General features: G+C 47.4%; 1 protein-coding gene across 2 annotated transcripts in view; it reads left to right on the forward strand.

Moving 5' to 3' along the window:
- Positions 1–26,656, forward strand: part of EIF4A3 (eukaryotic translation initiation factor 4A3) — a 96,883-nt gene that overhangs the window by 32,073 nt on the left and 38,154 nt on the right. For both annotated transcript variants that reach the window (XM_069235093.1, XM_069235092.1), the window contains exon 8: positions 18,885–19,023. In XM_069235093.1, coding sequence (XP_069091194.1) covers positions 18,885–19,023 — 139 coding nt within the window. The remainder of the gene's footprint in view (positions 1–18,884; positions 19,024–26,656) is intronic.

Raw genomic sequence — 26,656 nt, forward strand, 5'->3', positions numbered from 1 at the left:
AATACAGTTCTATCTTCAAAAGCAGCTGCATCATTTACAAAGCATCCCAGCCAATACTCCCTGGCAAGGTTGCCATCCCTGATGATTCTCTGCTCATCCATAACCAGGACTCCATCAGATTGCATACAAAGACGTCTAAAAAGTGTGTCAGGAGGGTCGGGGGAGAAGGCATCAGTCCTCTTTCTTGTATGCACGCAGGACCTGCATGTGCCTTATTTTTTTTTGTGTTTGTTTTAAACCTGAGGCCTTGAAGCGATGGGTTATGAATTTCACTAGTCACTATTAGTTTTGAGTCTGCGGATGAACTGGCCCACAGCTAGAATGAGAAGTCCTCTGTGAACTGGTTTAAGTTGCTTTTAAGCAGCATTAGTCATTGTACGACGTTGGAGAAAATGCTTCCTAGCCAGGGTTTATGCCACTGTACTTAACGAGGTCTGGATTTTATGCTGCATCTCATACAGGAGTTCATTGGGTCAGAGCACTTATAACATGTTTCTGTTTTTCCAGTGGCAAATTTTATTCTCCACATCGCTGACTTATCCTTCTTGTTAGTGGTATTTGTATGTAACATGCTTGATTACAGTCTGCGCTTAATGATGTTTGCATCTCTCAATCGAGTACATAAATACATTGGGAGAACACATTTCAGTTGGGGTGACTAACTAGAGGAGGAGAGAGACTCACATGGGGTTTTTATTGGGCCTGGGGTCGTGAGTGTCATACATCCTTATAAGCTGATGATCTTTTATAACACCTAAATTACCTAGATCTTTATTATTTATAGACACCTCGACCTCTGGGTCAGTTGGCACAAGTTGATGTTACTCTCATCGACAAAACCAGCAGTGATTGAGGCATCTACTGTCCCACATGTGGGCCATTCAAATACCAGTTTTTTTGTGTTATCTTACTCCCCGGGGAGTACAGTGTAATTAACATAGCACTGATACTGCTCAAACTTCCGCACCAGATAATAGCATGTGACAGACTCGCAATCTCAATTATGAGAAAAGTAACTTCAAATAAGATATCACTGCCTCAGCTGCCATACACATTATAGAACTTTCCATGTCATGCGTCCCTTTCCTTCTCTAAAGGTCTACATTCTAACTTGACCTCTGAGGTGGTGCACCCCCCCCCCCCCCCCCCCCCCCCCACACACACACACATGTTGCCTTTAATAAATGTTAATTTGCCTTAGGAATGGGTTGAAATCTGGGTTGCTAGAACTAAAGCTTTAATATTGGGCAGTGCTGATGCTTCCCATCAATGACTGGTTGTCTAGGGGGGGAGGGATGGCCCAGCATTTAGACTCAAATTGTCGTGTATTGAGGAACAGGGAGTGTTCGCACTGGTGTCTCTCACTGTTGTCAAGATTGCCCCTTGAATTTTGGTTCAAAATTCTGAAATGGACTGCAGTTAACCAAATGGACACACAATGGGTAGCTGGTTGCCCTTGGTTACCGGATTAGATGGTTTAGTGTCCTGGGGCAGGATCAATAATGCCACATTCTCGGGGGCGTGTAGGCATCTTCATTCACAAATTGTACAGCTATCTAGGTGTCGAGTTTCAAGTGCATAAATCACAAATACATTTTTTCAAAGTTTGTTGCAAATATGCCACGCTCTTTAGAGCTACAAATAGATCCTGGACCCCGTCCCTGACTTTAATCCAATTGGATCTAAAATTGTCCTAGAGGCTTTGAGGAAAAAAGGGGGGGGTCATACAGCTGCATAGAGCACAAAGGGTTAATACATCAGAACCTCTCAAAACCCTAAGAGCAAATGGTCTGTCGACCTAGTTGTTCTGGAGGACATTAACTGGCTTGAAGCCATTATGGTAGTCTATAATCTTGGCTAGATTGTGTTTAGTAGAATTTAAATATTTCCATAGTGCTCACTACATCACGGACCAATTATATAATTATGAAGAGAAGGATCCCCACAAATGAGTGTTAAGTTGGAACATAGCAGGCCTAAAATCTAAACTCGATGGCAAGGGTTGTACTGAATGCATATGTGAAATCTTACCCTGTCTGCTAATTTCAGAAGACCTGAGTACTCGACGAGAGCACTCCCGGCGTTTTTTTTCTTCATGTACCATTGTAGACCCCAAAGGAAAGCAAAGGAAGACCAAGAGGGGAGTTAACGTCCTGGGTATCCCTCAGCTTAGGTATGGTAAACCAGGCCTACCCCCAAATTAGCAATAATTTGCAATAATATCCAGTTCCTGCGAATTTCCCATGAGTTGAGCAAACTACACATGGGTAATGTTTGTTTTTCTACCTGGGCATTCATCATATTTTTATGCACAACTCCAGGAACTAGATAAATGTGTTGCTAAACTTCTCTTTGACTCCTTCCTGCAACCGTGACCCAGTCAGCTTGGAGTCCAGCATCACATCATCCTGGTGTGTTGGGGATTTTGTTACGAAACAAGATGCCTCTCTGGTGGATCTGGATGATCTCCAAGAAGTCACCTAAGCATCTTAGTTCCCCTTGTTTTTCCATCCTTGAGCAATTGAAGAGATGAGCTGAATTTACTTCATTCATATTAAAGAAAAACCTGAGATTACACACTCCTTACACAATATAAAAGCAGTCACCTCGACATATAGGCATGGCAGACTCATGAAGATTCAAGGGAAGAACAACAAGAGATTCTGGGAATTCGTTAGATGTGGCTCTGAAGGGAGTGTGAGACATCAAGAAACCTGTATTTCATCTGATTAATGAAACAAATACTTCTCGATGATATATAATTCAGCCTATTTGTGAACTTCGTCATACTTGGCAAGCCCAGACCTGGCCCCTAAAGAATTCTGTGTCTGTGGTACCCTAACCTTTTCTCCAAATATAGCAGCTGCTATTGTGGAGTCTTCTAATGAATTCAGTGACTAACGACCACCTAAAGTGCAATTTGGCTCCAGCAGAAAGTCCCTGCTTGATGAAGGGCAGCAATTATCATACTTCTTCATAGGAAAGGGCTGCGGAATAACCCTACCAATTACTTCCTGATTTCTCAGCTTGATGGAATTGGCAAGATCTATGCCAAATTGTTACTTACTCGCCTCAGAAGACTGGACCAGGGACGACAAAATTATCACCCCTTTAAAAGCAGGCTTTAGAAAAGGCCATGGTACAGTTGATCAAGCAATGTGATTATACAACAGGTTTAAAATACAACTGTATAAAGGACTCCTGGCTGTATATAACATTAATTGACTCTAAAACTTCCTTTGACGCCGTTAACCAACGCCTGCTGTGGCAGAACTTTTTCGGCCTTGGTTTCCTCAGAGAAATTGGTGTCTGCAGTTAAACTCCGAGGAATATTCGTCGCCAGTCGGCTATAGCTTGAGAGGACAAATTCTTTGCAAATAGCTTTGCAATCACTGTAAAGGTCAGACAGGTCTGTCTTCTGGACCCAGCCTTGTTTAACATTTTAAACAGTGATGTTCTGTAATTTGCCAGTGATGATTTTTTGTTTGCTATGCACAAACATTTTGCTGAATTTTAGGACTACTGCAAAGCTAAGAAGCTTTGAATCAATACCTCCAAAACAAAGTTATGGTTTTAAACGGAGCCAAGATCAGGAATGCATTTAAAATCTATGGTTCTGTTGGAGCATGTGGGAATCAGATTTGATTTAAGAATGTCATGGTCCCCTTAATTATTAGCCAGTATGCTAATGCTGCACTAAGAGTCTCAGACGACTGGGGGTGTAGACTAAATTGTCCCGGTCCTCGTGGCATATCGAGCACAGACTGTAGCTGCTGGGACCTACTGGGACCTACTGGGCTGAGTTGAGGCCACAAGAAAGTTGCAGAATTGTTGAGATCTAAGAACCGGCTCCTATGTCGCAGCCTTCATCTTAGTCCAGGAACCTCAGTGGATGCTCTTAGGCTGGACCTGGGCCTAATTTCTGTTGATCATTGAATAGCACTGCAACCAGTCTCTTATTGGACGACAATCTGGGTAAAGACCGAGACAATTAATTACTTGAAAAATCCTGCATGAGCTTTTGTCAAGTGGTGAGTCAACTAAGCTACCCTGGTGCAATCCGTGACCGCCAACTTGAACTCTGTAGGCTGCCCAGAGTTCTGGTCTAATCCCGAGAGCAATCTGCAGTGAGTGGGCAGATGGTGAAAGAGAAGCTCTGGAATCACAATATTGCCAACTTGAGCAGCAAATTGGTAACATGCTCGCAAGCTTTCAAACACTTTTCCTCTGTTCGAACCGTATTTAGACCACCTGTTTCCAGAAATGGAAAGAGCTCTGTACATTAGCACCTGTTCCAATGAAGCGAGGTGCACAGCTGCCTGTGAACTGTTGCTTTGTCCATTCACCGAGCACGCCAGAAGATGGCATTTAACAGGGTATGGATGCCTTGGATTTTTACATGTGCAATGAACCTGACACTCATTTTTAACCCGCTAGCTTCATATATTTGTGCTGCTTGAAAGGCTACTTAACCGCGTTTTTAGCTATTAAACGCTCCAGTAGGGCCACGGGACTGTAAACTTTTGTCTGCTTTTGCTTTTTGCACTTTGAGTCCTTTGCATCAGCAACTAGTATTTTTGCTTTTTTTCAGCACTCTGTTTAACTGTCCGGTTTCTAGGTAGGACATTCTTCCTTTATTTAATTAAAAAAGAATTAGCACTTGCAGTTTGTCACCTGGCTTACAGCAGGAGCTGCTACTGTAAGCCCCAGATTGGCTTAGCAGTTTTATTGAAGTAATGTTTTTTTTTTGGTATGATAATGTGTTAATTTATATATGCTGTTTTTATATGTAGTTATAACCTAAGTTTATGTTGTGTGATTTGCACCTGTAAACTGAAACAATAAAGTTGACTTGATCATATAGTGCTATCTGTACTAGATGGCACACAATGACTGGAGTGTTGTTGCCAATGATCTGGGATTGCCCGTTGATTTAGATTTACTTGTTGAGCTTATGCCAGTCTTCAAAGAAAAATTGGCATATTGATAACACCAGACCCCAGGTATACTCTCCTGGCTATAGGTCATGGATGAGATAGGTCGAGTGGAGATGAACTGCCGCTGCAAATCCGCCGTTTAGTGGCTGTAAGAGATGTGTGCACCCATGCAATAGCTTCAAGGCATAGATCACTGTGCTTTAGAAGAGGTTCCTTTTGCAAAAGCCGGGGCTTTCCAGAAAAGATAAGGAAATATGGGGTATATGGTTGGAACATTTTTTATGTTTTCTTTTTTTTTTCCTCCTCTAAATTTGCATTCAATGTTAACTATGATATTTTTTAAACACTGCGGAACCCTTAGAAGCAAGGTTTTGGTATTTTATGAATAATTTATGATAATGATTGGTGCAGAGAACTCTGTGTAAGGTCTTGTTTCACAAAATGATAAAGTTAAAAAGATTTGATTAGTTGCACCGTGAAAAGCTAGCTAGTGGTCCTGTTCTTGGCCTGAAAAACAAGTGATGGTTTTGAGGAGTTAGATTGGAGTCCAAGGTCAGATGGGAGTTGGTTGAGAGACTTGGTGCATAGATTAATAAAAAGGCTTGTTTATTCACTCTCTCGTTGTAATGCTAAAAACATAGAACATTACAAGTGCTCCACAAGCACTGTCTGAGATGTGAAGCTTGTCTCAGGTTAAAGCCATATTTTTGTATTGATGGCTTTATCATGTTGTGAGACTTGAATTTGGTGCAGGCTACGGTAGTGCAATTCTTTTAAAGTGAGTTGATATGGTTGAATATCTGCTGATAGGGTATCAGGTAGCTGTTAATTATATCTGACTGCTTTTGGAAGAGCTGGTGCTGTGTGCGGAATATTGCACACAGGGCATTGCTGTTAACATGTTTCTCCACAAAGGGCTGGAAAGTGGCACATAGGTTATTGGGAGGTAGGAATGGGTATATTTGGTGGTGACTTAGTTGCCCTATTGTGGCATCATCAGCCAACTACCTGTAATTCACTAACTGCTGAAGTGGGGGAAGACCTAAAAATAGGCTGTCTGAAGCAGCTATGTATACAAGAAAGGTGTCTCATCTAGTTATCAGTCTACAGTGATTAAATCACACAACCTTATTGTTGGAAATGGCCCTTTTTGCAGGGTTATCTCCAAACCTTTTACCTTCTTCCTCTTAATTTTTGAGGTCTGTTTTTGCTGGTTTATTGTCTCTGCGCACTTTACCACTGCTAATCAGTGCTAAAGTGCAAGTGCTCCCTATTGAAATTGTACTGTTGATTGGTTTATCCATGATTGGCATATTTGATTTACTTGTAAAGTGCACTAGAGGTGCCCAGGACCTGTAAATCAAATGCTACTACTGGGCCTGCAGCACTGGTTGTGCCACCCACATTAGTAGCCCCGTAAACATGGCTCAGGCCTGCCACTGCAGTGTCTGTGTGTGCAGTTTTAAACTGCCAATTCGACTTGGCAAGTGTACTCACTTGCCAGGCCTCAACCTTCCCTTTTACTACATGTAAGGCACCCCTAAGTGAGGCCCCAGGTAGCCCTATGGGTAGGGTGCAGTGTATGTTTAAGATAGGACATATACTAGTGTGTTTTATATGTCCTAACAGTGAAATACTGCCAAAATCGGTTTTCACTGTGCAAGGCCTATCTCTCTCTCTTTGAGAGCAGATAAAAATGTGGAGTTTAGGGTCTCTGAGCTACAATTTAAAAATACATCTTTTAGTGAAGTTGGTTTTTAGATTGTTAGTTTGAAAATGCCACTTTTGGAGAGTAGGCATTTTCTTGCTTAATCCATTCTGTGACTCTGCCTGTTTGTGGATTCCCCGTCTGGGTCAGTTTGACAGCTGGGCTGTTAACACCTCTCCTCCAGACAGTGGCACAAAGGGGGCTGGGGTGTAGCCTGCATATCTTGATTAGCCCTCTGTGCTGGAGGGGAGGGGAGTGGTGGTCACTCACACCTGAAAGGACTTTGCCTGCCCTCACACAATGCCATCTCCGATCCCCTGGTGAGTGTCTGGGGCCTGGCCTGGACAAGGAAGGATCTTGCAAACACTGGAGACTTTGCTTTGAAGTTTGCCAACTTCAAAGGCAGAACTGGGTATAAGAAGAAGACCCAAAACCCTAGACCTTTAGAATCTTTCTGGAATCAAGAGGAACCTCTGCCCAAGAGAAGAGCTGAAGGAGGAGTACTGTCCCTTTGCTATGTTGCTTTGCTGGACTGGCCTGCAGTTGCTGCTTCTGCCTGAAAAGAGTGCAAAGGGTGAATTTTGCTGTGTGCCCTGCTTGAGAAAATTCTTCAAGGGCTTGGAGTAGAGCTTGCCTCCTGTTGGAAGTCTCAGGGACACCAAAGACTTCAGTTTCCTCGCCCTGCAGCACTGGGAACACTGTGTTTTGTGCTGTTCAAGAGGAGAAACCACTGCGACGCCACCAACGATGCCGCTGGCCTGCACTGTGACATGCCGATGCCACACTGAGTCGCATTGCCCTGCTTCGCACCGTGACCCTGGTCTCCCCAATGCCGTCATCGGATGACTTCACCGAGCCGCTGCTCGCACCGCGACCTGTGGGCCCCGCACTCCGGCATCACCTGCTCACACCGCAGCCTGGGCATCCCCTGCGCCGCCGCTCCTGCTGACACTGGTGCTGCTGCCTGCACGTTGGCCTGTGGACACTGCTCGTGAGTGTAGGAGGCTGGACTGGCTTGTAGTGAGTACCTAGGGGTACTTGCACCTTGCACCTTGCACCAGGCCCAGTTATCCCTTATTAGTGTATAGGGTGTCTAGCAGCATAGGCTGATAGATAATGGTAGCTTAGCAGAGCAGCTTAGGCTGAACTAGGAGACGAGTGAAGCTCCTACAGTACCACTTAGTGTCATATGCACAATATCATAAGAAAACACAATACACAGTTATACTAAAAATAAAGGTACTTTATTTTTATGACAATATGCCAAAGTATCTCAGAGTGTACCCTCAGTGAGAGGATAGGAAATATACACAAGATATATATACACAATACCAAAATATGCAGTAATAGTCTTAGAAAACAGTGCAAACAATGTATAGTTACAATAGGATGCAATGGTGGCACATAGGGATAGGGGCAACACAAACCATATACTCCAAAAGTGGAATGCGAACCACGAATGGACCCCAAACCTATGTGACCTTGTAGAGGGTCGCTGGGACTATTAGAAAATAGTGAGGGTTAGGAAAATAGCCCACCCCAAGACCCTGAAAAGTGAGTGCAAAGTGCACTAAAGTTCCCCAAAGGACAAAGAAGTCATGATAGGGGAATAAGGCAGGAAAGACACAAACCAGCAATGCAACAACAATGGATTTCCAGCCGAGGGTACCTGTGGAACAAGGGGACCAAGTCCAAAAGTCACAAGCAAGTCGGAGATGGGCAGATGCCCAGGAAATGCCAGCTGCGGGTGCAAAGAAGCTTCTACTGGACAGAAGAAGCTGAGGTTTCTGCAGGAACGAAAAGGGCTAGAGACTTCCCCTTTGGTGGACGGATCCCTCTCGCCTTGGAGAGTCGTGCAGAAGTGTTTTCCCGCCGAAAGACCGCCAACAAGCCTTGCTAGCTGCAAATCGTGCGGTAAGCGTTTTTGGATGCTGCTATGGCCCAGGAGGGACCAGGATGTCGCAAATTGCGTCAGGAGAGAGAGGGGACGTCGAGCAAGACAAGGAGCCCTCCCAGCAGCAGGTAGCACCCGGAGAAGTGCCAGAAACAGGCACTACGAGGATGCGTGAAACGGTGCTCACCCGAAGTCGCACAAAGGAGTCCCACGTCGCCGGAGACCAACTTAGAAAGTCGTGCAATGCAGGTTAGAGTGCCGTGGACCCAGGCTTGGCTGTGCACACAGGATTTCCGCCGGAAGTGCACAGGGGCCGGAGTAGCTGCAAAAGTCGCGGTTCCCAGCAATGCAGTCTGGCGTGGGGAGGCAAGGACTTACCTCCACCAAACTTGGACTGAAGAGTCACTGGACTGTGGGGGTCACTTGGACACAGTTGCTGGATTCGAGGGACCTCGCTCGTCGTGCTGAGAGGAGACCCAAGGGACCGGTAATGCAGCTTTTTGGTGCCTGTAGTTGCAGGGGGACGATTCAGTCGACCCACGGGAGATTTCATTGGAGCTTCTAGTGCAGAGAGGAGGCAGACTACCCCCACAGCATGCACCACCAGGAAAACAGTCGAGAAGGCGGCAGGATCAGCGTTACAGAGTTGCAGTAGTCGTCTTTGCTACTATGTTGCAGTTTTGCAGGTTTCCAGCGCGGTCAGCAGTCGATTCCTTGGCAGAAGGTGAAGAGAGAGATGCAGAGGAACTCGGATGAGCTCTTGCATTCGTTATCTAAGCAATCCCCAGAGACAGAGACCCTAAATAGCCAGAAAAGAGGGTTTGGCTACCTAGGAGAGAGGATAGGCTAGCAACACCTGAAGGAGCCTATCAGGAGTCTCCTCTGACGTCACCTGGTGGCACTGGCCACTCAGAGCAGTCCAGTGTGCCAGCAGCACCTCCGTTTCCAAGATGGCAGAGGTCTGGAGCACACTGGAGGAGCTCTGGGCACCTCCCAGGGGAGGTACAGGTCAGGGGAGTGGTCACTCCCCTTTCCTTTGTCCAGTTTCGCGCCAGAGCAGGGCTGAGGGGTCCCTGAACCGGTGTAGACTGGCTTATGCAGAAATGGGCACCAAATGTGCCCATGAAAGCATTTCCAGAGGCTGGGGGAGGCTACTCCTCCCCTCCCTTCACACCATTTTCCAAAGGGAGAGGGTGTAACACCCTCTCTCAGAGGAAGTCCTTTGTTCTGTCATCCTGGGCCAGGCCTGGCTGGACCCCAGGAGGGCAGATGCCTGTCTGAGGGGTTGGCAGCAGCAGCAGCTGCAGTGAAACCCCGGGAAAGGCAGTTTGGCAGTACCAGGGTCTGTGCTACAGACCACTGGGATCATGGGATTGTGCCAACTATGCCAGGATGGTATAGAGGGGGCAATTTCATGATCATAGACATATTACATGGCCATATTCGGAGTTACCATTGTGAAGCTACATATAGGTAGGTACCTATATGTAGTGCACGCGTGTAATGGTGTCCCCGCACTCACAAAGTCCAGGGAATTGGCCCTGAACAATGTGGGGGCACCTTGGCTAGTGCCAGGGTGCCCACACACTAAGTAACTTAGCACCCAACCTTTACCAGGTAAAGGTTAGACATATAGGTGACTTATAAGTTACTTAAGTGCAGTGTAAAATGGCTGTGAAATAACGTGGACGTTATTTCACTCAGGCTGCAGTGGCAGGCCTGTGTAAGAATTGTCAGAGCTCCCTATGGGTGGCAAAAGAAATGCTGCAGCCCATAGGGATCTCCTGGAACCCCAATACCCTGGGTACCTCAGTACCATATACTAGGGAATTATAAGGGTGTTCCAGTAAGCCAATGTAAATTGGTAAAATTGGTCACTAGCCTGTTAGTGACAATTTGAAAGAAATGAGAGAGCATAACCACTGAGGTTCTGATTAGCAGAGCCTCAGTGAGACAGTTAGGCATCACACAGGGAACACATACCTATAGGTCACAAACTTATGAGCACTGGGGTCCTGACTAGCAGGGTCCCAGTGACACATAACAAACATACTGAAAACATAGGGTTTTCACTATGAGCACTGGGCCCTGACAAGCAGGATACCAGTGAGACAGTGAAAACACCCTGACATACACTCACAAACAGGCCCAAAGTGGGGGTAACAAGGCTAGAAAGAGGCTACTTTCTCACAGTGAGGCACACAAAGCACCGTCCCATCCCGCGCCGCAGCCCTGGTCCACCGACACCAGCACCATCGACTCCTCTGTCGTCACCAGGCATCCTGCCTGAACCGTGGCCTGTGGACACAGCTCGTGAGGGTCACGAAGCACCATCCCGTCCCACACCGCTGGCTTGGGACTACCGACGACAGCGCTTCAGCAACCACAACACCACTGCTGCACCGTGACCTGACCTGACCTGACCTGTGGACACTACATGTCGCACTTCTCCGCGTCACACCGCAACCCTGGTCTCACTGATGCCGTCACAGAGCCGCTGCCTGCACCGTGACCTGTGGACACCGCACGTCGCATCGTCCCACTTCGCACCGCAGCCCTGACGCCATCCACGCCGGCGCACCTGACTTCATGAGCCTGGCGTTCGTTCTGCAACGCTTGTGACCTCAAGGGCCCACCGACTCCGGAACCAACACCGCCAAGTCAGTGACGCCGCTCTCCGTAGCTCACCGCGAGGATCACAATGCCCTGCAAATCCAAGGTACTGCTTGCGGGCCTTCCTGACACCGTAGCTGGCCCGCAACGCTGCAGCCATCCTGAACTGATGGTTTTGTTGATTACGACGCCGTGCTAGCACCAGGTGGATCTTTCAACTTCAAGGAACTGTAGTTTTGAGTAAATCTTGCAGAATTCATATTTTTCTTACTGTATGTTGGATTTTTATCGTATTTGGTCTTGTTTTACATAGATAAATATTGGCTATTTTTCTAAAACTGGTGTGGTGTCCTTTTGTATGTTTTCACTTATTACTTATTGTAGGAAGTTGGCTCTGTATGCACTATTTCAAAGTAAGGAATAGTATGCACAGAGTCCAAGGGTTCCCCTTAGATGTAAGATAGTGGCAAAAAGAGATAATACTAATGCTCTATTTTGTGGTAGTGTGGTCGAGCAGTAGGCTTATCAAAGGACTAGTGTTAAGCATTTGTTGTACATACACAAAGGCAATAAATGAGGAACACACACTCGGACAATTCCAGGCCAATAGGTTTTTGTATAGAAAAATATATTTTCTTAGTTTATTTTAAGAACCACAGGTTCAAATTCTACATGTAATACTTTGCATGAAAGGTATTGCAGGTAAGTACTTTAGGAACTTTGAATAATCACAATAGCATATATACTTTTCAAATAAAACACATATAGCTATTTTAAAACTAGACAGTGCAATTTTCACAGTTCCTAGGGGAGGTAAGTAATTGTTAGTTCTTGCAGGTAAGTAAACCACCTACGGGGTTCAAGTTTGGGTCCAAGGTAGCCCACCGTTGGGGGTTCAGAGCAACCCCAAAGTCACCACACCAGCAGCTCAGGGCCAGTCAGGTGCAGAGTTCAAAGTGGTGCCCAAAACGCATAGGCTTCAATGGAGAGAAGGGGGTGCCCCGGTTCCAGTCTGCCAGCAGGTAAGTACCTGCGTCTTCGGAGGGCAGACCAGGGGGGTTTTGTAGGGCACCGGGGGGGACACAAGTCCACACAAAAAGTACACCCTCAGCAGCTCGGGGGCGGCCGGGTGTAGTGTGCAAACTAGCGTCGGGTTTCCAATGGGAGTCAATGGGAGACCAAGGGGTCTCTTCAGCGGTGCAGGCAGGCAAGGGGGGGGGGGCTCCTCAGGGTAGCCACCACCTGGGCAAGGGAGAGGGCCTCCTGGGGGTCACTCCTGCACTGAAGTTCCGATCCTTCAGGTGCTGGGGGCTGCGGGTGCAGGGTCTTTTCCAGCCGTCGGGATTTTAGAGTCAGGCAGTCGTGGTCAGGGGGGAGCCTCGGGATTCCCTCTGCAGGCGTCGCTGTGGGGGCTCAGGGGGGACAACTTGGGTTACTCACAGTCTCGGAGTCGCCGGAGGGTCCTCCCTGAGGTGTTGTTTCTCCACCAGTCGAGTCGGGGTCGCCGGGTGCAGTGTTGCAAGTCTCATGCTTCTTGCGGGGATTGCAGGGGTCTTTAAATCTGCTCCTCTGAAACAAAGTTGCAGTCTTTTTGGAGCAGGTCTGCTGTCCTCGGGAGTTTGTCTTTCTTGAAGCAGGGCAGTCCTCTGAGGATTCAGAGGTCGCTGGTCTTGGGGAAAGCGTCGCTGGAGCAGGTTTCTTTAGAAGGCAGGAGACAGGCCGGTAGGTCTGGGGCCAAAGCAGTTGGTGTCTTCTTTTCTTCTTCTGCAGGGGTCTTTCAGCTCAGCAGTCCTCTTCTTCTTGTAGTTTCAGGAATCTAAATTCTTAGGTTCAGGGAAGCCCTTAAATACTAAATTTAAGGGCGTGTTTAGGTCTGGGGGGTTAGTAGCCAATGGCTACTAGCCCTGAGGGTGGGGGATCACATTCCTATCCCTATTGGGGGAATCCTCCATCTGCAAGATGGAGGATTTCTAAAAGTTAGTCACTTCAGCTCAGGACACCTTAGGGGCTGTCCTGACTGGCCAGTGGTGACTCCTTGTTTTTCTCATTATCTCTCCTGGACTTGCCGCCAAAAGTGGGGGCTGTGTCCAGGGGGCGGGCATCTCCACCAGCTGGAGTGCCCTGGGGCATTGTAACACGAAGCTTGAGCCTTTGAAGCTCACTGCTAGGTGTTACAGTTCCTGCAAGGGAGGGTGTGAAGCACCTCCACCCAGAGCAGGCTTTGTTTCTGTCCTCAGAGAGCACAAAGGCTCTCACCGCATGAGGTCAGAAACTCGTCTCTCAGCAGCAGGCTGGCACAGACCAGTCAGTCCTGCACTGAACAATTGGGTAAGATACAGGGGGGCATCTCTAAGATGCACTCTGTGTGCATTTTTTAATAAATCCAACACTGGCAGCAGTGTGGGTTTATTATTCTGAGAAGTTTGATACTAAACTTCCCAGTGTTCAGTGTAGCCATTATGGAGCTGTGGAGTTCGTTTTTGACGGACTCCCAGACCATATACTCTTATGGCTACCCTGCACTTGCAATGTCTAAGGTTTTGCTTAGACACTGTAGGGGCATAGTGCTCATGCACCTCTGCCCTCACCTGTGGTATAGTGCACCCTGCCTTAGGGCTGTAAGGCCTACTAGAGGGGTGACTTACCTATGCCACAGGCAGTGTGAGGTTGGCATGGCACCCTGAGTGGAGTGCCATGTCGACTTAGTCATTTTCTCCCCACTAGCACACACAAGCTGGCAAGCAGTGTGTCTGTGCTGAGTGCGGGGTCCCCAGGGTGACATAAGATATGCTGCAGCCCTTAGAGACCTTCCCTGGCATCAGGGCCCTTGGTACCAGTTACAAGGGACTTACCTGGGTGCCAGGGTTGTGCCAATTGTGGAGACAATGGTACATTTTTAGGTGAAAGAACACTGGTGCTGGGGCCTGGTTAGCAGGGTCCCAGCACACTTCTCAGTCAAGTCAGTATCAGGCAAAAAGTGGGGGGTAACTGCAACAGGGAGCCATTTCTTTACAGGTGTTCTTAAGTGAATAAGGTAAAGAGTGAGGCCTAGGCTAAAGTTTTCTGTAAATTGATACATCAAGTGTATTAAACGTTGTACATAAAGGAGCCTGTGTTTTCTCCATAGGAGTGTGCCAGCATAGCAGGCGTCTGCTTGCCACTATCACTTGTTGCCCCCACCAAGGATGTATTCCCAACTCTCCTTCTGTTGACTTTGCTTTGTCTGTGTGAATGTGACTCGTGGGTGTCCAGATTGCTATCACGTAAGGTTCGTAATTTTAACCTGGGTTCCAAATCTGACAACATTTAAATGTACTTATAAAAATGTTTTTTGTCTGCCTTATAGAGGGCTTCATATATATCTGGACTTTCAGTCAGCTTTTTTTTTTTTTTTTTCCCCTTTCCAGTCGGAATGGGTCAAGCCACTTCAACCATTGGTCCTCCTTACTATGAGTGAATGCAGTTTGCTTGCTGGTTCATACGTGGATCACTTTGTGCCTTTTCTTTTTTCTCCCTTGTGGTGATGGGTCATATGTACTGCACAGTTAGACGGTGGTGGTTTTACTTTTCATTATTTTGTAACTTGTAATGCCTATCACATATCTTTGCTAATACATGACAATCACAGTCTTGGCTCGGCCAGCCCTCAATGATTTTTTTGGTCCCCGCCCCCTTCCCAATGCTTTTTAACCCCTTTGCTGCCAGGCCTTTTCCCCCTCCTGTGCCAGGCCTTTTCCCCCTCCTGTGCCAGGCCTTTTCCCCCTCCTGTGCCAGGCCTTTTCCCCCTCCTGTGCCAGGCCTTTTCCCCCTCCTGTGCCAGGCCTTTTCCCCCGCCTGTGCCAGGCCTTTTCCCCCCGCCTGTGCCAGGCCTTTTCCCCCCGCCTGTGCCAGGCCTTTTCCCCCCGCCTGTGCCAGGCCTTTTCCCCCCGCCTGTGCCAGGCCTTTTCCCCCCGCCTGTGCCAGGCCTTTTCCCCCCCGCCTGTGCCAGGCCTTTTCCCCCCGCCTGTGCCAGGCCTTTTCCCCCCGCCTGTGCCAGGCCTTTTCCCCCCGCCTGTGCCAGGCCTTTTCCCCCCGCCTGTGCCAGGCCTTTTCCCCCCGCCTGTGCCAGGCCTTTTCCCCCCGCCTGTGCCAGGCCTTTTCCCCCCGCCTGTGCCAGGCCTTTTCCCCCCGCCTGTGCCAGGCCTTTTCCCCCCGCCTGTGCCAGGCCTTTTCCCCCCGCCTGTGCCAGGCCTTTTCCCCCCACCTGTGCCAGGCCTTTTCCCCCCACCTGTGCCAGGCCTTTTCCCCCACCTGTGCCAGGCCTTTATTTCATAACGTTTTGTCCACATAAGCTAGCCAAGACAAATTTGCGTCCTTTTTTTCCAACATCCTAGGGATTCTAGAGGTACCCAGACTTTGTGGGTTCCCCTGAAGGAGGCCAAGAAATTAGTCAAAATACAGTGAAAATTTCGTTTTTTTTTAAAAAAAAAAAAAAAAGGAGAAAAAGTGGCTGCAGAAGAAGGCTTGTGTTTTTTTTTCCCTGAAAACGGCATCAACAAAGGGTTTGCGGTGCTAAAATCACCAGCTTCCCAGCTTTCAGGAACAGGCAGACTTGAATCAGAAAAAACGAATTTTTCAACAAAATTTGCCATTTTACTGGGACAAACCCCATTTTTACGATTTTTTTTGTGCTTTCAGCCTCCTTACAGTCAGTGACAGAAATGGGCGTGAAACCAATGCTGGATCCCTGAAACCTAAACATTTCTGAAAAGTAGACAAAATTCTGAATTCAGCAAGGGGTCATTTGTGTAGATCCTACAAGGGTTTCCTACAGAAAATAACAACTGAAAAAGAAAAATATTGAAATTGAGGTGAAAAAAACAGCAATTTTTCTCTGTTTTACTCTAACTTTTTCCTGCTATGTCAGATATTTGAAAGCAATATACCGTTACGTCTGCTGGACTCTTCTGGTTGCGAGGATATTTAGGGCTTGTAGGTTCATCAAGAACCCTAGGTACCCAGAGCCAATAAATGAGCTGCACCCTGCAGTGCGTTTTCATTGTATACCGGGTATACAGCAATTCATTTGCTGAAATACAAAAAGTGAAAAATAGCTATCAAGAAAACCTTTGTATTACCAAAATGGGCACAAGATAAGGTGTTGAGGAGCAGTGGTTATTTGCACATCTCTGAATTCCAGGGTGACCATACTAGCATGTGAATTACAGGGCATTTCTCATATAGATGTCTTTTTTACACACACTCTTATATTTGGAAGGAAAAAATGAAGGGAAAGACAAGGGGCAATAACACTTGTTTTGCTATTCTATGTTCCCCCCAAGTCTTCCGATAAAAATGATACCTCACTTGTGTGGGTAGGCCTAGCGCCCGCGACAGGAAAGGCCCAAAACACAACGTGGACACATCACAATTTTTGACAGAAAACAGAGGTGTTTTTTGCATAGTGCCTACCTGTAGATTTTAGCCTCTAGCTCAGCCGGCATCTAGGGAAACCTACCAAACCTGTGCATTTTTGAAAACTAGAGACCCAGGGGAATCCAAGATGGGGTGACTTGTGGGGCTCTGACCAGGTTCTGTTACCCAGAAACCTCAAACTTTGGCTAAAAAAACACATTTTCCTCACATTTCGGTGACAGAAAGTTCTGGAATCTGAGAGGAGCCACAAATTTCCTTCCACTCAGCGTTCCCCCAAGTCTCCCGATAAAAATGGTACCTCACTTGTGTGGGTAGGCCTAGCGCCCACAAAAGGAAATGGCCCAAAACACAACGTGGACACATCACATTTTTTCACAGAAAACAGAGGTGTTTTTTGCAAAGTGCCTACCTGTGGATTTTGGCCTCTAGCTTTTTATATTTCAGCAAATGAATTGCTGTATACCCGGTATACAATGAAAACGCACTACAGGGTGCAGCTCATTTATTGGCTCCAGGGGGGGCAGAAATGGCCTAAAATAAATTTGTCTCCCAACCCCTTCCCGGGAGCGACCCTTGCCTACGGGGTCGCTCCCCCTGCGTGACATTGGAGCAAAAAAAGAAATCCCCGGTGCTTAGTGGTTTCTGCCCCCTTGGGGGCAGATTGACCTAAAATCGGCCGATCTGCCCCCAAGGGGGGCAGAAATGGTCTAAATACAATTTGCCCCCCAGGGGAGCAACCCTTGCCTAATGGGTCGCTCCTCATCTCTAAAAAAAAAAAAAAAAAAAAAAAAACACAAAAATAAATAATTTGCCCTGGCGCCTAGAGGTTTCTGCTGCCCCCGGGGGGGGGGGGGGGGGGCAGAAATGGCCTAAAATAAATTTACCCCCGTCCCCCTAGGAACGACCCTTGCCTACGGGGTCGCTCCCCCTGCGTGACATTGACGCAAAAAAAAAAAAATCCCCAGTGCCTAGTGGTTTCTGCCCTCCTTGGTGGCAGATTGGCGTAGCAGAAAATCGTCCAATAAATGGCCTAAATAAAATGTTCCCCTCCAGGGGAGCGACCCTTGTCCAAGGGGTCGCTCCCCATCTGTAAAACAAAACATCACCGGTGCCTAGTGGTTTCTGCCCCCCTTAGGGGCAGATCGGCCTAATCAAAATAGGCTGATCTGCCCCCCAGGGGGGGCAGAAATGGCCTAAAATAAATTTTCCCCCCCAAGGGGAGCGACCCTTGCCTCAGGGGTCGCTCCCCATGCGTGAAATTCACGTAAAAAAAAAAAACTCCCTGGTGTCCAGTGGTTTCTGCCCCCCTTGGGGGCAGATTGGCCTCATAAAAATAGGCCAATCTGCCCCCAAGGGGGGCAGAAATGGTCTAAATATAATTTGTCCCCTAGGGGAGCGACCCTTGCCTTAAGGGGGGTCGCTCCCCACCTCCAAAAAGAAAAAAAAAATGATCCTTGGTGCCTAGAGGTTTCTGCCCCCCCCCTCCCCCAAAGGGGGCAGAAAAGGCCTTCCAAAAAAATGCGATGCGCGCTGACGTCACAGGGGGAGGGGTGGGGGAGGGTGGAAGGGGAAGGGCTTTCCCTGCCTTGGGGGGGTGGGTGGGGAGCATATGGGGGGAGCGCTAGCGCTCCCCCCAGTTCCCGGGTGCAGGACGAGGTGATCTCGTCCAAGGCACCCGGGAACCGGTGCCCTGGACGAGATCACCTCGTCCAGGGCACCGTAGGGGAAAAAAAAAAAATAATAATAATATTGCATAGCTTTGTCAGACACAGCTCGTGACACCAGGTAACTCTTGAAAAGAGATACTTCATTGTTGCCTTTTTATATACCTTTAGCTATTTTTCCTTCTTTTGTTCTTTCGCTTACCAATTGACGGGATGTCAGGATAGATTGGTCTCAACATATATTATGCATAATCAGTAATTAATATGGAGACTAACAAGCTAAAGGTTGAAGCGCAAAAAAGTGAGGCCTCTTCCTTGATGTTTTCATTCTGCCACCATGCGCTGAACACTATGAAAGTTTTGGATAATAAATTGGCTAAAGAAATGTGACCTCATTCAGGTAATAAAAGATGTGTTTTTGTACTGAAAATGTATGATTTTGAGGAAATTGAGTGACCAGGAGTCTGCATCAGGTTTACTTGTAAAATGTGTTTGATTTATAAATCCTAATAAGTGTTTTTAAATTGGCATCAGAGTTTAGAGTCACGACTGAGGGAGATACATTTAATTGTTAAGAAATCTGTTTCATAAATGGGAATTTTGATGCATCTGAATGTATCGCTAAACATGGCATTTTTTTCTGTTTTGCTCAGTGATGAGTTGACTCTGGAAGGAATTAAACAATTCTTTGTGGCAGTGGAACGGGAGGAGTGGAAGTTTGATACCTTGTGTGACCTCTACGATACTCTGACCATCACCCAGGCAGTCATTTTTTGCAATACCAAGCGAAAGGTATAGTCCGAGGATCCAAATATCAGGAAAAGTATCCATACCCAATAATTTTGTGTGCATTTCTACAAAAGCATATAACCATTTTTTTCTTATTTAGTCCAGCTCGGACCTTTTTCAAACTAGGAGGCTTTAATAAATTGTCTGCAGAGTTCTGCCCTTTTATCACATGGGTCTAAGGATAGATATGTTGTAAGGAAATGCCTCCTTGGCATGGTTGCCCCCTGACTTTTTGCCTTTGCTGATGCTATGTTTACAATTGAAAGTGTGCTGAGGCCTGCTAACCAGGCCCCAGCACCAGTGTTCTTTCCCTAACCTGTACTTTTGTATCCACAATTGGCAGACCCTGGCATCCAGATAAGTCCCTTGTAACTGGTACTTCTAGTACCAAGGGCCCTGATGCCAAGGAAGGTCTCTAAGGGCTGCAGCATGTCTTATGCCACCCTGGAGACCTCTCACTCAGCACAGACACACTGCTTGCCAGCTTGTGTGTGCTAGTGAGGACAAAACGAGTAAGTCGACATGGCACTCCCCTCAGGGTGCCATGCCAGCCTCTCACTGCCTATGCAGTATAGGTAAGACACCCCTCTAGCAGGCCTTACAGCCCTAAGGCAGGGTGCACTATACCATAGGTGAGGGTACCAGTGCATGAGCATGGTACCCCTACAGTGTCTAAACAAAACCTTAGACATTGTAAGTGCAGGGTAGCCATAAGAGTATATGGCCTGGGAGTTTGTCAAACACGAACTCCACAGCACCATAATGGCTACACTGAAAACTGGGAAGTTTGGTATCAAACTTCTCAGCACAATAAATGCCCACTGATGCCAGTGTACATTTTATTGCAAAATACACCCCAGAGGGCACCTTAGAGGTGCCCCCTGAAACTTAACCGACTGTCTGTGTAGGCTGACTAGTTCCAGCAGCCTGCCACACCAGAGACATGTTGCTGGCCCCATGGGGAGAGTGCCTTTGTCACTCTGAGGCCAGTAACAAAGCCTGCACTGGGTGGAGATGCTAACACCTCCCCCAGGCAGGAGCTGTGACACCTGGCGGTGAGCCTCAAAGGCTCACCCCTTTGTCACAGCCCAGCAGGGCACTCCAGCTTAGTGGAGTTGCCCGCCCCCTCCGGCCACGGCCCCCACTTTTGGCGGCAAGGCTGGAGGGAACAAAGAAAGCAACAAGGAGGAGTCACTGGCCAGTCAGGACAGCCCCTAAGGTGTCCTGAGCTGAGGTGACTCTAACTTTTAGAAATCCTCCATCTTGCAGATGGAGGATTCCCCCAATAGGGTTAGGATTGTGACCCCCTCCCCTTGGGAGGAGGCACAAAGAGGGTGTACCCACCCTCAGGGCTAGTAGCCATTGGCTACTAACCCCCCAGACCTAAACACGCCCTTAAATTTAGTATTTAAGGGCTACCCTGAACCCTAGAAAATTAGATTCCTGCAACAACAAGAAGGACTGCCTAGCTGAAAACCCCTGCAGAGGAAGACCAGAAGACAACAACTGCCTTGGCTCCAGAAACTCACCGGCCTGTCTCCTGCCTTCCAAAGAACTCTGCTCCAGCGACGCCTTCCAAAGGGACCAGCGACCTCTGAATCCTCGGAGGACTGCCCTGCTTCGACGACAAGAAACTCCCGAGGACAGCGGACCTGCTCCAAAAAGACTGCAACTTTATCCAAAGGAGCAGCTTTAAAGAACCCTGCAATCTCCCCGCAAGAAGCGTGAGACTTGCAACACTGCACCCGGCGACCCCGACTCGGCTGGTGGAGAACCAACACCTCAGGGAGGACCCCCGGACTACTCTACGACTGTGAGTACCAAAACCTGTCCCCCCTGAGCCCCCACAGCGCCGCCTGCAGAGGGAATCCCGAGGCTTCCCCTGACCGCGACTCTCTGAAACCTAAGTCCCGACGCCTGGAAAAGACCCTGCACCCGCAGCCCCCAGGACCTGAAGGACCGGACTTTCACTGCAGAAGTGACCCCCAGGAGTCCCTCTCCCTTGCCCAAGTGGAGGTTTCCCCGAGGAAGCCCCCCCTTGCCTGCCTGCAGCGCTGAAGAGATCCCTTGATCTCTCATTGACTTCCATTGCGAACCCGACGCTTGTTCTAACACTGCACCCGGCCGCCCCCGTGCCGCTGAGGGTGAAATTTCTGTGTGGGCTTGTGTCCCCCCCGGTGCCCTACAAAACCCACCTGGTCTGCCCTCCGAAGACGCGGGTACTTACCTGCAAGCAGACCGGAACCGGGGCACCCCCTTCTCTCCATTCTAGCCTATGCGTTTTGGGCACCGCTTTGAACTCTGCACCTGACCGGCCCTGAGCTGCTGGTGTGGTGACTTTGGGGTTGCTCTGAACCCCCAACGGTGGGCTACCTTGGACCAAGAACTGAACCCTGTAAGTGTCTTACTTACCTGGTAAAACTAACAAAAACGTACCTCCCCCAGGAACTGTGAAAATTGCACTAAGTGTCCACTTTTGAAATAGCTATTTGTGAATAACTTGAAAAGTATACATGCAATTGAAATGATTCAAAGTTCCTAATGTACTTACCTGCAATACCTTTCAAACAAGATATTACATGTTAAATTTGAACCTGTGGTTCTTAAAATAAACTAAGAAAAGATATTTTTCTATAACAAAACCTATTGGCTGGATTTGTCTCTGAGTGTGTGTACCTCATTTATTGTATGTGTATGTACAACAAATGCTTAACACTACTCCTTGGATAAGCCTACTGCTCGACCACACTACCACAAAATAGAGCATTAGTATTATCTATTTTTACCACTATTTTACCTCTAAGGGGAACCCTTGGACTCTGTGCATGCTATTTCTTACTTTGAAATAGCACATACAGAGCCAACTTCCTACATATGTATTTCAGACGTTTATGTCTTTGTGGAATTAAATCCAAAGTGCTGCCAGGAGTCCTCTGCGGCATGCATCAAAGTCCATTGAGAGTACAGTCCCTCATCTTTATTTACCTTTTGCCTAAATTATGTGTGCGCTCCAACATTGAATCCTCTGTATAATATCACTTGCCTGTCGATGTCCAATGGCGGTCAGATAAGTTATAAAATAAGCAACACTCATTTTGATGTCCCAGTAAAGTCTTTCCATGGTATTTTAGTTTTGTATTTTAGTTCTAAAATTATTGGTTCGATGGCATCTGTCGCTGTAGATACACATGTTCTGCATAGCTCGCCATCTGGTGTTGGGTCGGAGTGTTACAAGAAGTTTTTCTTCGAAGAAGTCTTTCGAGTCACGGGACCGAGTGACTCCTCCTTCTGTCTCCATTGCGCATGGGCGTTGACTCCATCTTCGATTGTTTTCTTTCCGCCATCGGGTTCGGACGTGTTCCTGTCGCTCCGAGTTTCGGAACGGAAAGTTAGTAGATTTCGGAAGATTTTCGTCGGTATTGTTGCGTTCGGGATCGGCGTAGTTAGATTCAACACCGCATCGAAGATCGACGCGCTCCGGTGCCCTTCGGGGTACTTTTCGATCCCCCGTCGGGGCCTGGTCGGCCCGACCACGTGTCCAACACTGCCGATGGAACGGACCCTGTTCCGTTTTTGTCCCAAATGCCACAACAAATACCCGTATACAGACCAACATTTGGTCTGTAACCTGTGCCTGTCACCTGAGCACAGTGAGGAGACTTGCGAAGCCTGTCGCGCGTTCCGGTCCCGAAAGACTCTCCGTGACCGTCGAGCCAGGAGACTTCAGATGGCGTCCACGCCGACAGCGCACCGAGAGTTCGAGGAACAAGAGGAAGAAGAAACCTTTTCGATCCACGAATCGGACTCCGAGGAATTCGACGATCAAAGAACCGTGAGTAAGACGTCGAAAACAACACATAAGAAAAGTGACAAGGCCCAGGGGACGCCACTGCCACCAGGCCATGGCTCCACCCATAAGTTCGGTGACCGACCATCGGCACCGAAAAAGGCCCAAACAGTGCCGAGATCGTCCGACTCCGGTCGAGACACCGGCACGCAGCCTTCTCGGGATCGAGAAAGTGCTGGAGAGAAGCAACGACACCGAGATAGTGGTGTAGAAACGGCTCGACGCCGAGACAGTGGCACCGACGAAGATCGACGCCGAGAGGTTTCGACTCTAAAAAAGAAAAAAGCCACCTCTGAGCCGAAAAAAGATACAGGCAGGGTTTCGGTGCCGAAACAACCTGTAACCGACCCAGGTCCAGGCTCTTATACAGAGGAGCAATCACTGTCCTCTCAGATGCGAAAGCATAGGTTTGAGGAAGAGCTGCAATCCACCGAAGTGGACCATACGCAAAAATGTATTTTCATACAGCAGGGAACAGGAAAAATAAGTACCCTTCCCCCTATTAGGAGAAAAAGGAGACTGGAGTTTCAAACAGACCAGGCGCCACAAACAAAGATGGTGAAAAAGGTGACTCCGCCACCCTCTCCTCCACCTGTAATTAACGTCTCACCGACGCAAACTCCGTCACATTCCCCGGCTCACACCACCATGAGTCAAGGTGACCAAGACGCTTGGGACTTATATGACGCCCCAGTGTCGGACAACAGTCCGGAGGCATATCCAACAAAGCCCTCACCACCTGAAGACAGCACAGCATATTCTCAAGTGGTGGCTAGAGCAGCACAATTCCACAACGTAAACCTCCACTCAGAACAAGTCGAGGATGACTTTTTATTCAACACCCTCTCCTCCACCCACAGCTCCTACCAAAGCCTGCCTATGCTGCCAGGTATGCTTCGGCACGCAAAGGAAATCTTCAAGGAGCCGGTCAAAAGTAGGGCAATAACGCCAAGGGTGGAAAAGAAATATAAAGCACCTCCTACAGACCCTGTTTTCATCACCACACAGCTGCCACCAGATTCCGTCGTAGTGGGAGCAGCTCGGAAAAGAGCCAACTCCCACACATCTGGGGACGCACCACCCCCAGATAAAGAGAGCCGCAAGTTCGATGCAGCTGGGAAAAGGGTCGCAGTACAAGCTGCAAACCAGTGGCGCATCGCTAACTCTCAAGCACTACTTGCGCGCTATGACAGAGCCCATTGTAGCTGTTCACATAGGCTGCACATTGTTATTCTTAAGTGTTTTTCACAGACCTTTTTTGTCAAGGAGCTGATGATTGCACTTAAGAATATACTACACAACAGTGCTCCGGGGTCCCCGCAGGCGCGCGGAACTATTCAGTGCTTATGACTATACATGGAAATCCCCTACGAGAGAATAGGTCATTATTACAAAGCATGGGAGGAAATAACTACAGACACTTGGGTCTTAGCAATTATCCAACATGGTTATTGCATAGAATTCCTACAATTCCCTCCAAACATACCACCAAAAGCACAGAAATTGTCAAAACAACATTCCGACCTTCTGGAAATAGAAGTTCAAGCACTATTGCAAAAGAATGCAATCGAATTAGTACCAAACACACAAACACAGGAGTCTATTCACTGTACTTCTTAATACCAAAAAAGGACAAAACACTGAGACCAATCCTAGACCTCAGAATACTAAACACCTACTTCAAATCAGACCACTTTCACATGGTCACGCTACAAGAGGTGTTACCATTGCTAAAACTACAGGACTACATGACAACCTTAGACCTCAAAGACGCGTATTTCCATATACCAATACATCCATCTCACAGAAAATACCTACGGTTCGTATTCAAAGGAATACATTACCAATTCAAAGTATTGCCTTTTGGTTTAACAACCGCACCAAGAGTCTTTACAAAATGTCTAGCAGTAGTGGCTGCACACATCAGAAGGCAGCAAATACATGTATTCCCGTATCTAGACGATTGGCTAATCAAAACCAATTCACTAACAAAGTGCTTACAACACACAAATCAAATCATACAAACCCTCTACAAACTAGGTTTCACCGTCAACTTTGCAAAATCCAACATTTTGCCGTGCAAAATACAACAATATCTGGGAGCCATAATAGACACAACAAAAGGAGTAGCCACTCCAAGTCCACAAAGAATTCAAAATTTCAACAAGATCATACAACGCATGTATCCAACACAAACAATACAAGCAAAGATGATATTACAACTCCTAGGCATGATGTCTTCATGCATAGCCATTGTCCCGAACGCAAGACTACACATGAGGGCCTTACAACAGTGCCTAGCATCACAATGGTCACAAGCACAGGGTCACCTTCTAGATCTGGTGTTGATAGACCGCCAAACTTACCTCTCGCTTCTATGGTGGAACAGTATAAATTTAAACAAAGGGCGGCCATTCCAAGACCCAGTGCCACAATACGTAATAACAACAGATGCTTCCATGACAGGGTGGGGAGCACACCTCGATCAACACAGCATACAAGGACAATGGAACGTACATCAAACAAAACTGCATATAAATCACCTAGAAATGCTAGCAGTTTTTCACGCATTGCGGGCTTTCCAACCAATTATAACTCACAAATACATTCTTGTCAAAACAGACAACATGACAACTATGTATTATCTAAACAAACAGGGGGGGACACACTCAACGCAGTTGAGTCTTCTAGCACAGAAAATATGGCGATGGGCAATTCACAACCACATTCGCCTAATAGCGCAGTTTATTCCAGGGATCCAGAATCAACTTGCAGACAATCTCTCTCGAGATCACCAACAAGTCCACGAATGGGAAATTCACCCCCAAGTTCTAAACACTTACTTCAGACTCTGGGGAACACCTCAAATAGACTTGTTTGCAACAAGAGAGAACGCAAAATGCCAAAACTTCGCATCCAGATACCCACACAGGCAGTCCCAAGGCAATGCCCTATGGATGAACTGGTCAGGGATATTTGCCTACGCTTTTCCTCCTCTCCCTCTCCTTCCTTATCTGGTAAACAAATTGAGTCAAAACAAACTCAAACTCATTTTAATAGCACCAACTTGGGCAAGGCAACCCTGGTACACAACACTGCTAGACCTATCAGTAGTACCCCACATCAAATTGCCCAACAGGCCGGATCTGTTAACACAACACAACCAACAGATCAGACATCCAGATCCAGCATCGCTGAATCTAGCAATCTGGCTCCTGAAATCCTAGAATTTGGACACTTACAACTTACCCAAGAATGTATGGAAGTCATAAAGCAAGCCAGAAGGCCGTCCACTAGGCACTGCTATGCAAGTAAATGGAAGAGGTTTGTCTGCTACTGCCATCATAATCCGATCCAACCTATACACGCAACTCCAAAGGATGTAGTGGGTTACTTGCTTCACTTACAGAAATCTAGCCTAGCCTTCTCTTCCATTAAAATACACCTTGCAGCAATATCTGCATACCTGCAGACTACCTATTCAACTTCCCTATATAGGATACCAGTCATTAAAGCATTCATGGAAGGGCTTAAAAGAATTATACCACCAAGAACACCACCTGTTACTTCATGGAACTTAAATGTTGTCTTAACAAGACTCATGGGTCCACCTTTTGAACCCATGCACTCTTGCGAAATACAGTTCCTCACCTGGAAGGTTGCATTTCTCATCGCCATTACATCTCTAAGAAGAGTAAGCGAAATTCAGGCGTTTACAATACAAGAACCTTTTATACAACTACACAAAAATAAAGTCGTCCTAAGGACTAATCCTAAATTTTTACCAAA

Source organism: Pleurodeles waltl, chromosome 5, assembly GCF_031143425.1.
Source record: "Pleurodeles waltl isolate 20211129_DDA chromosome 5, aPleWal1.hap1.20221129, whole genome shotgun sequence".
In the NCBI taxonomy this organism is placed as follows: domain Eukaryota; kingdom Metazoa; phylum Chordata; class Amphibia; order Caudata; family Salamandridae; genus Pleurodeles; species Pleurodeles waltl.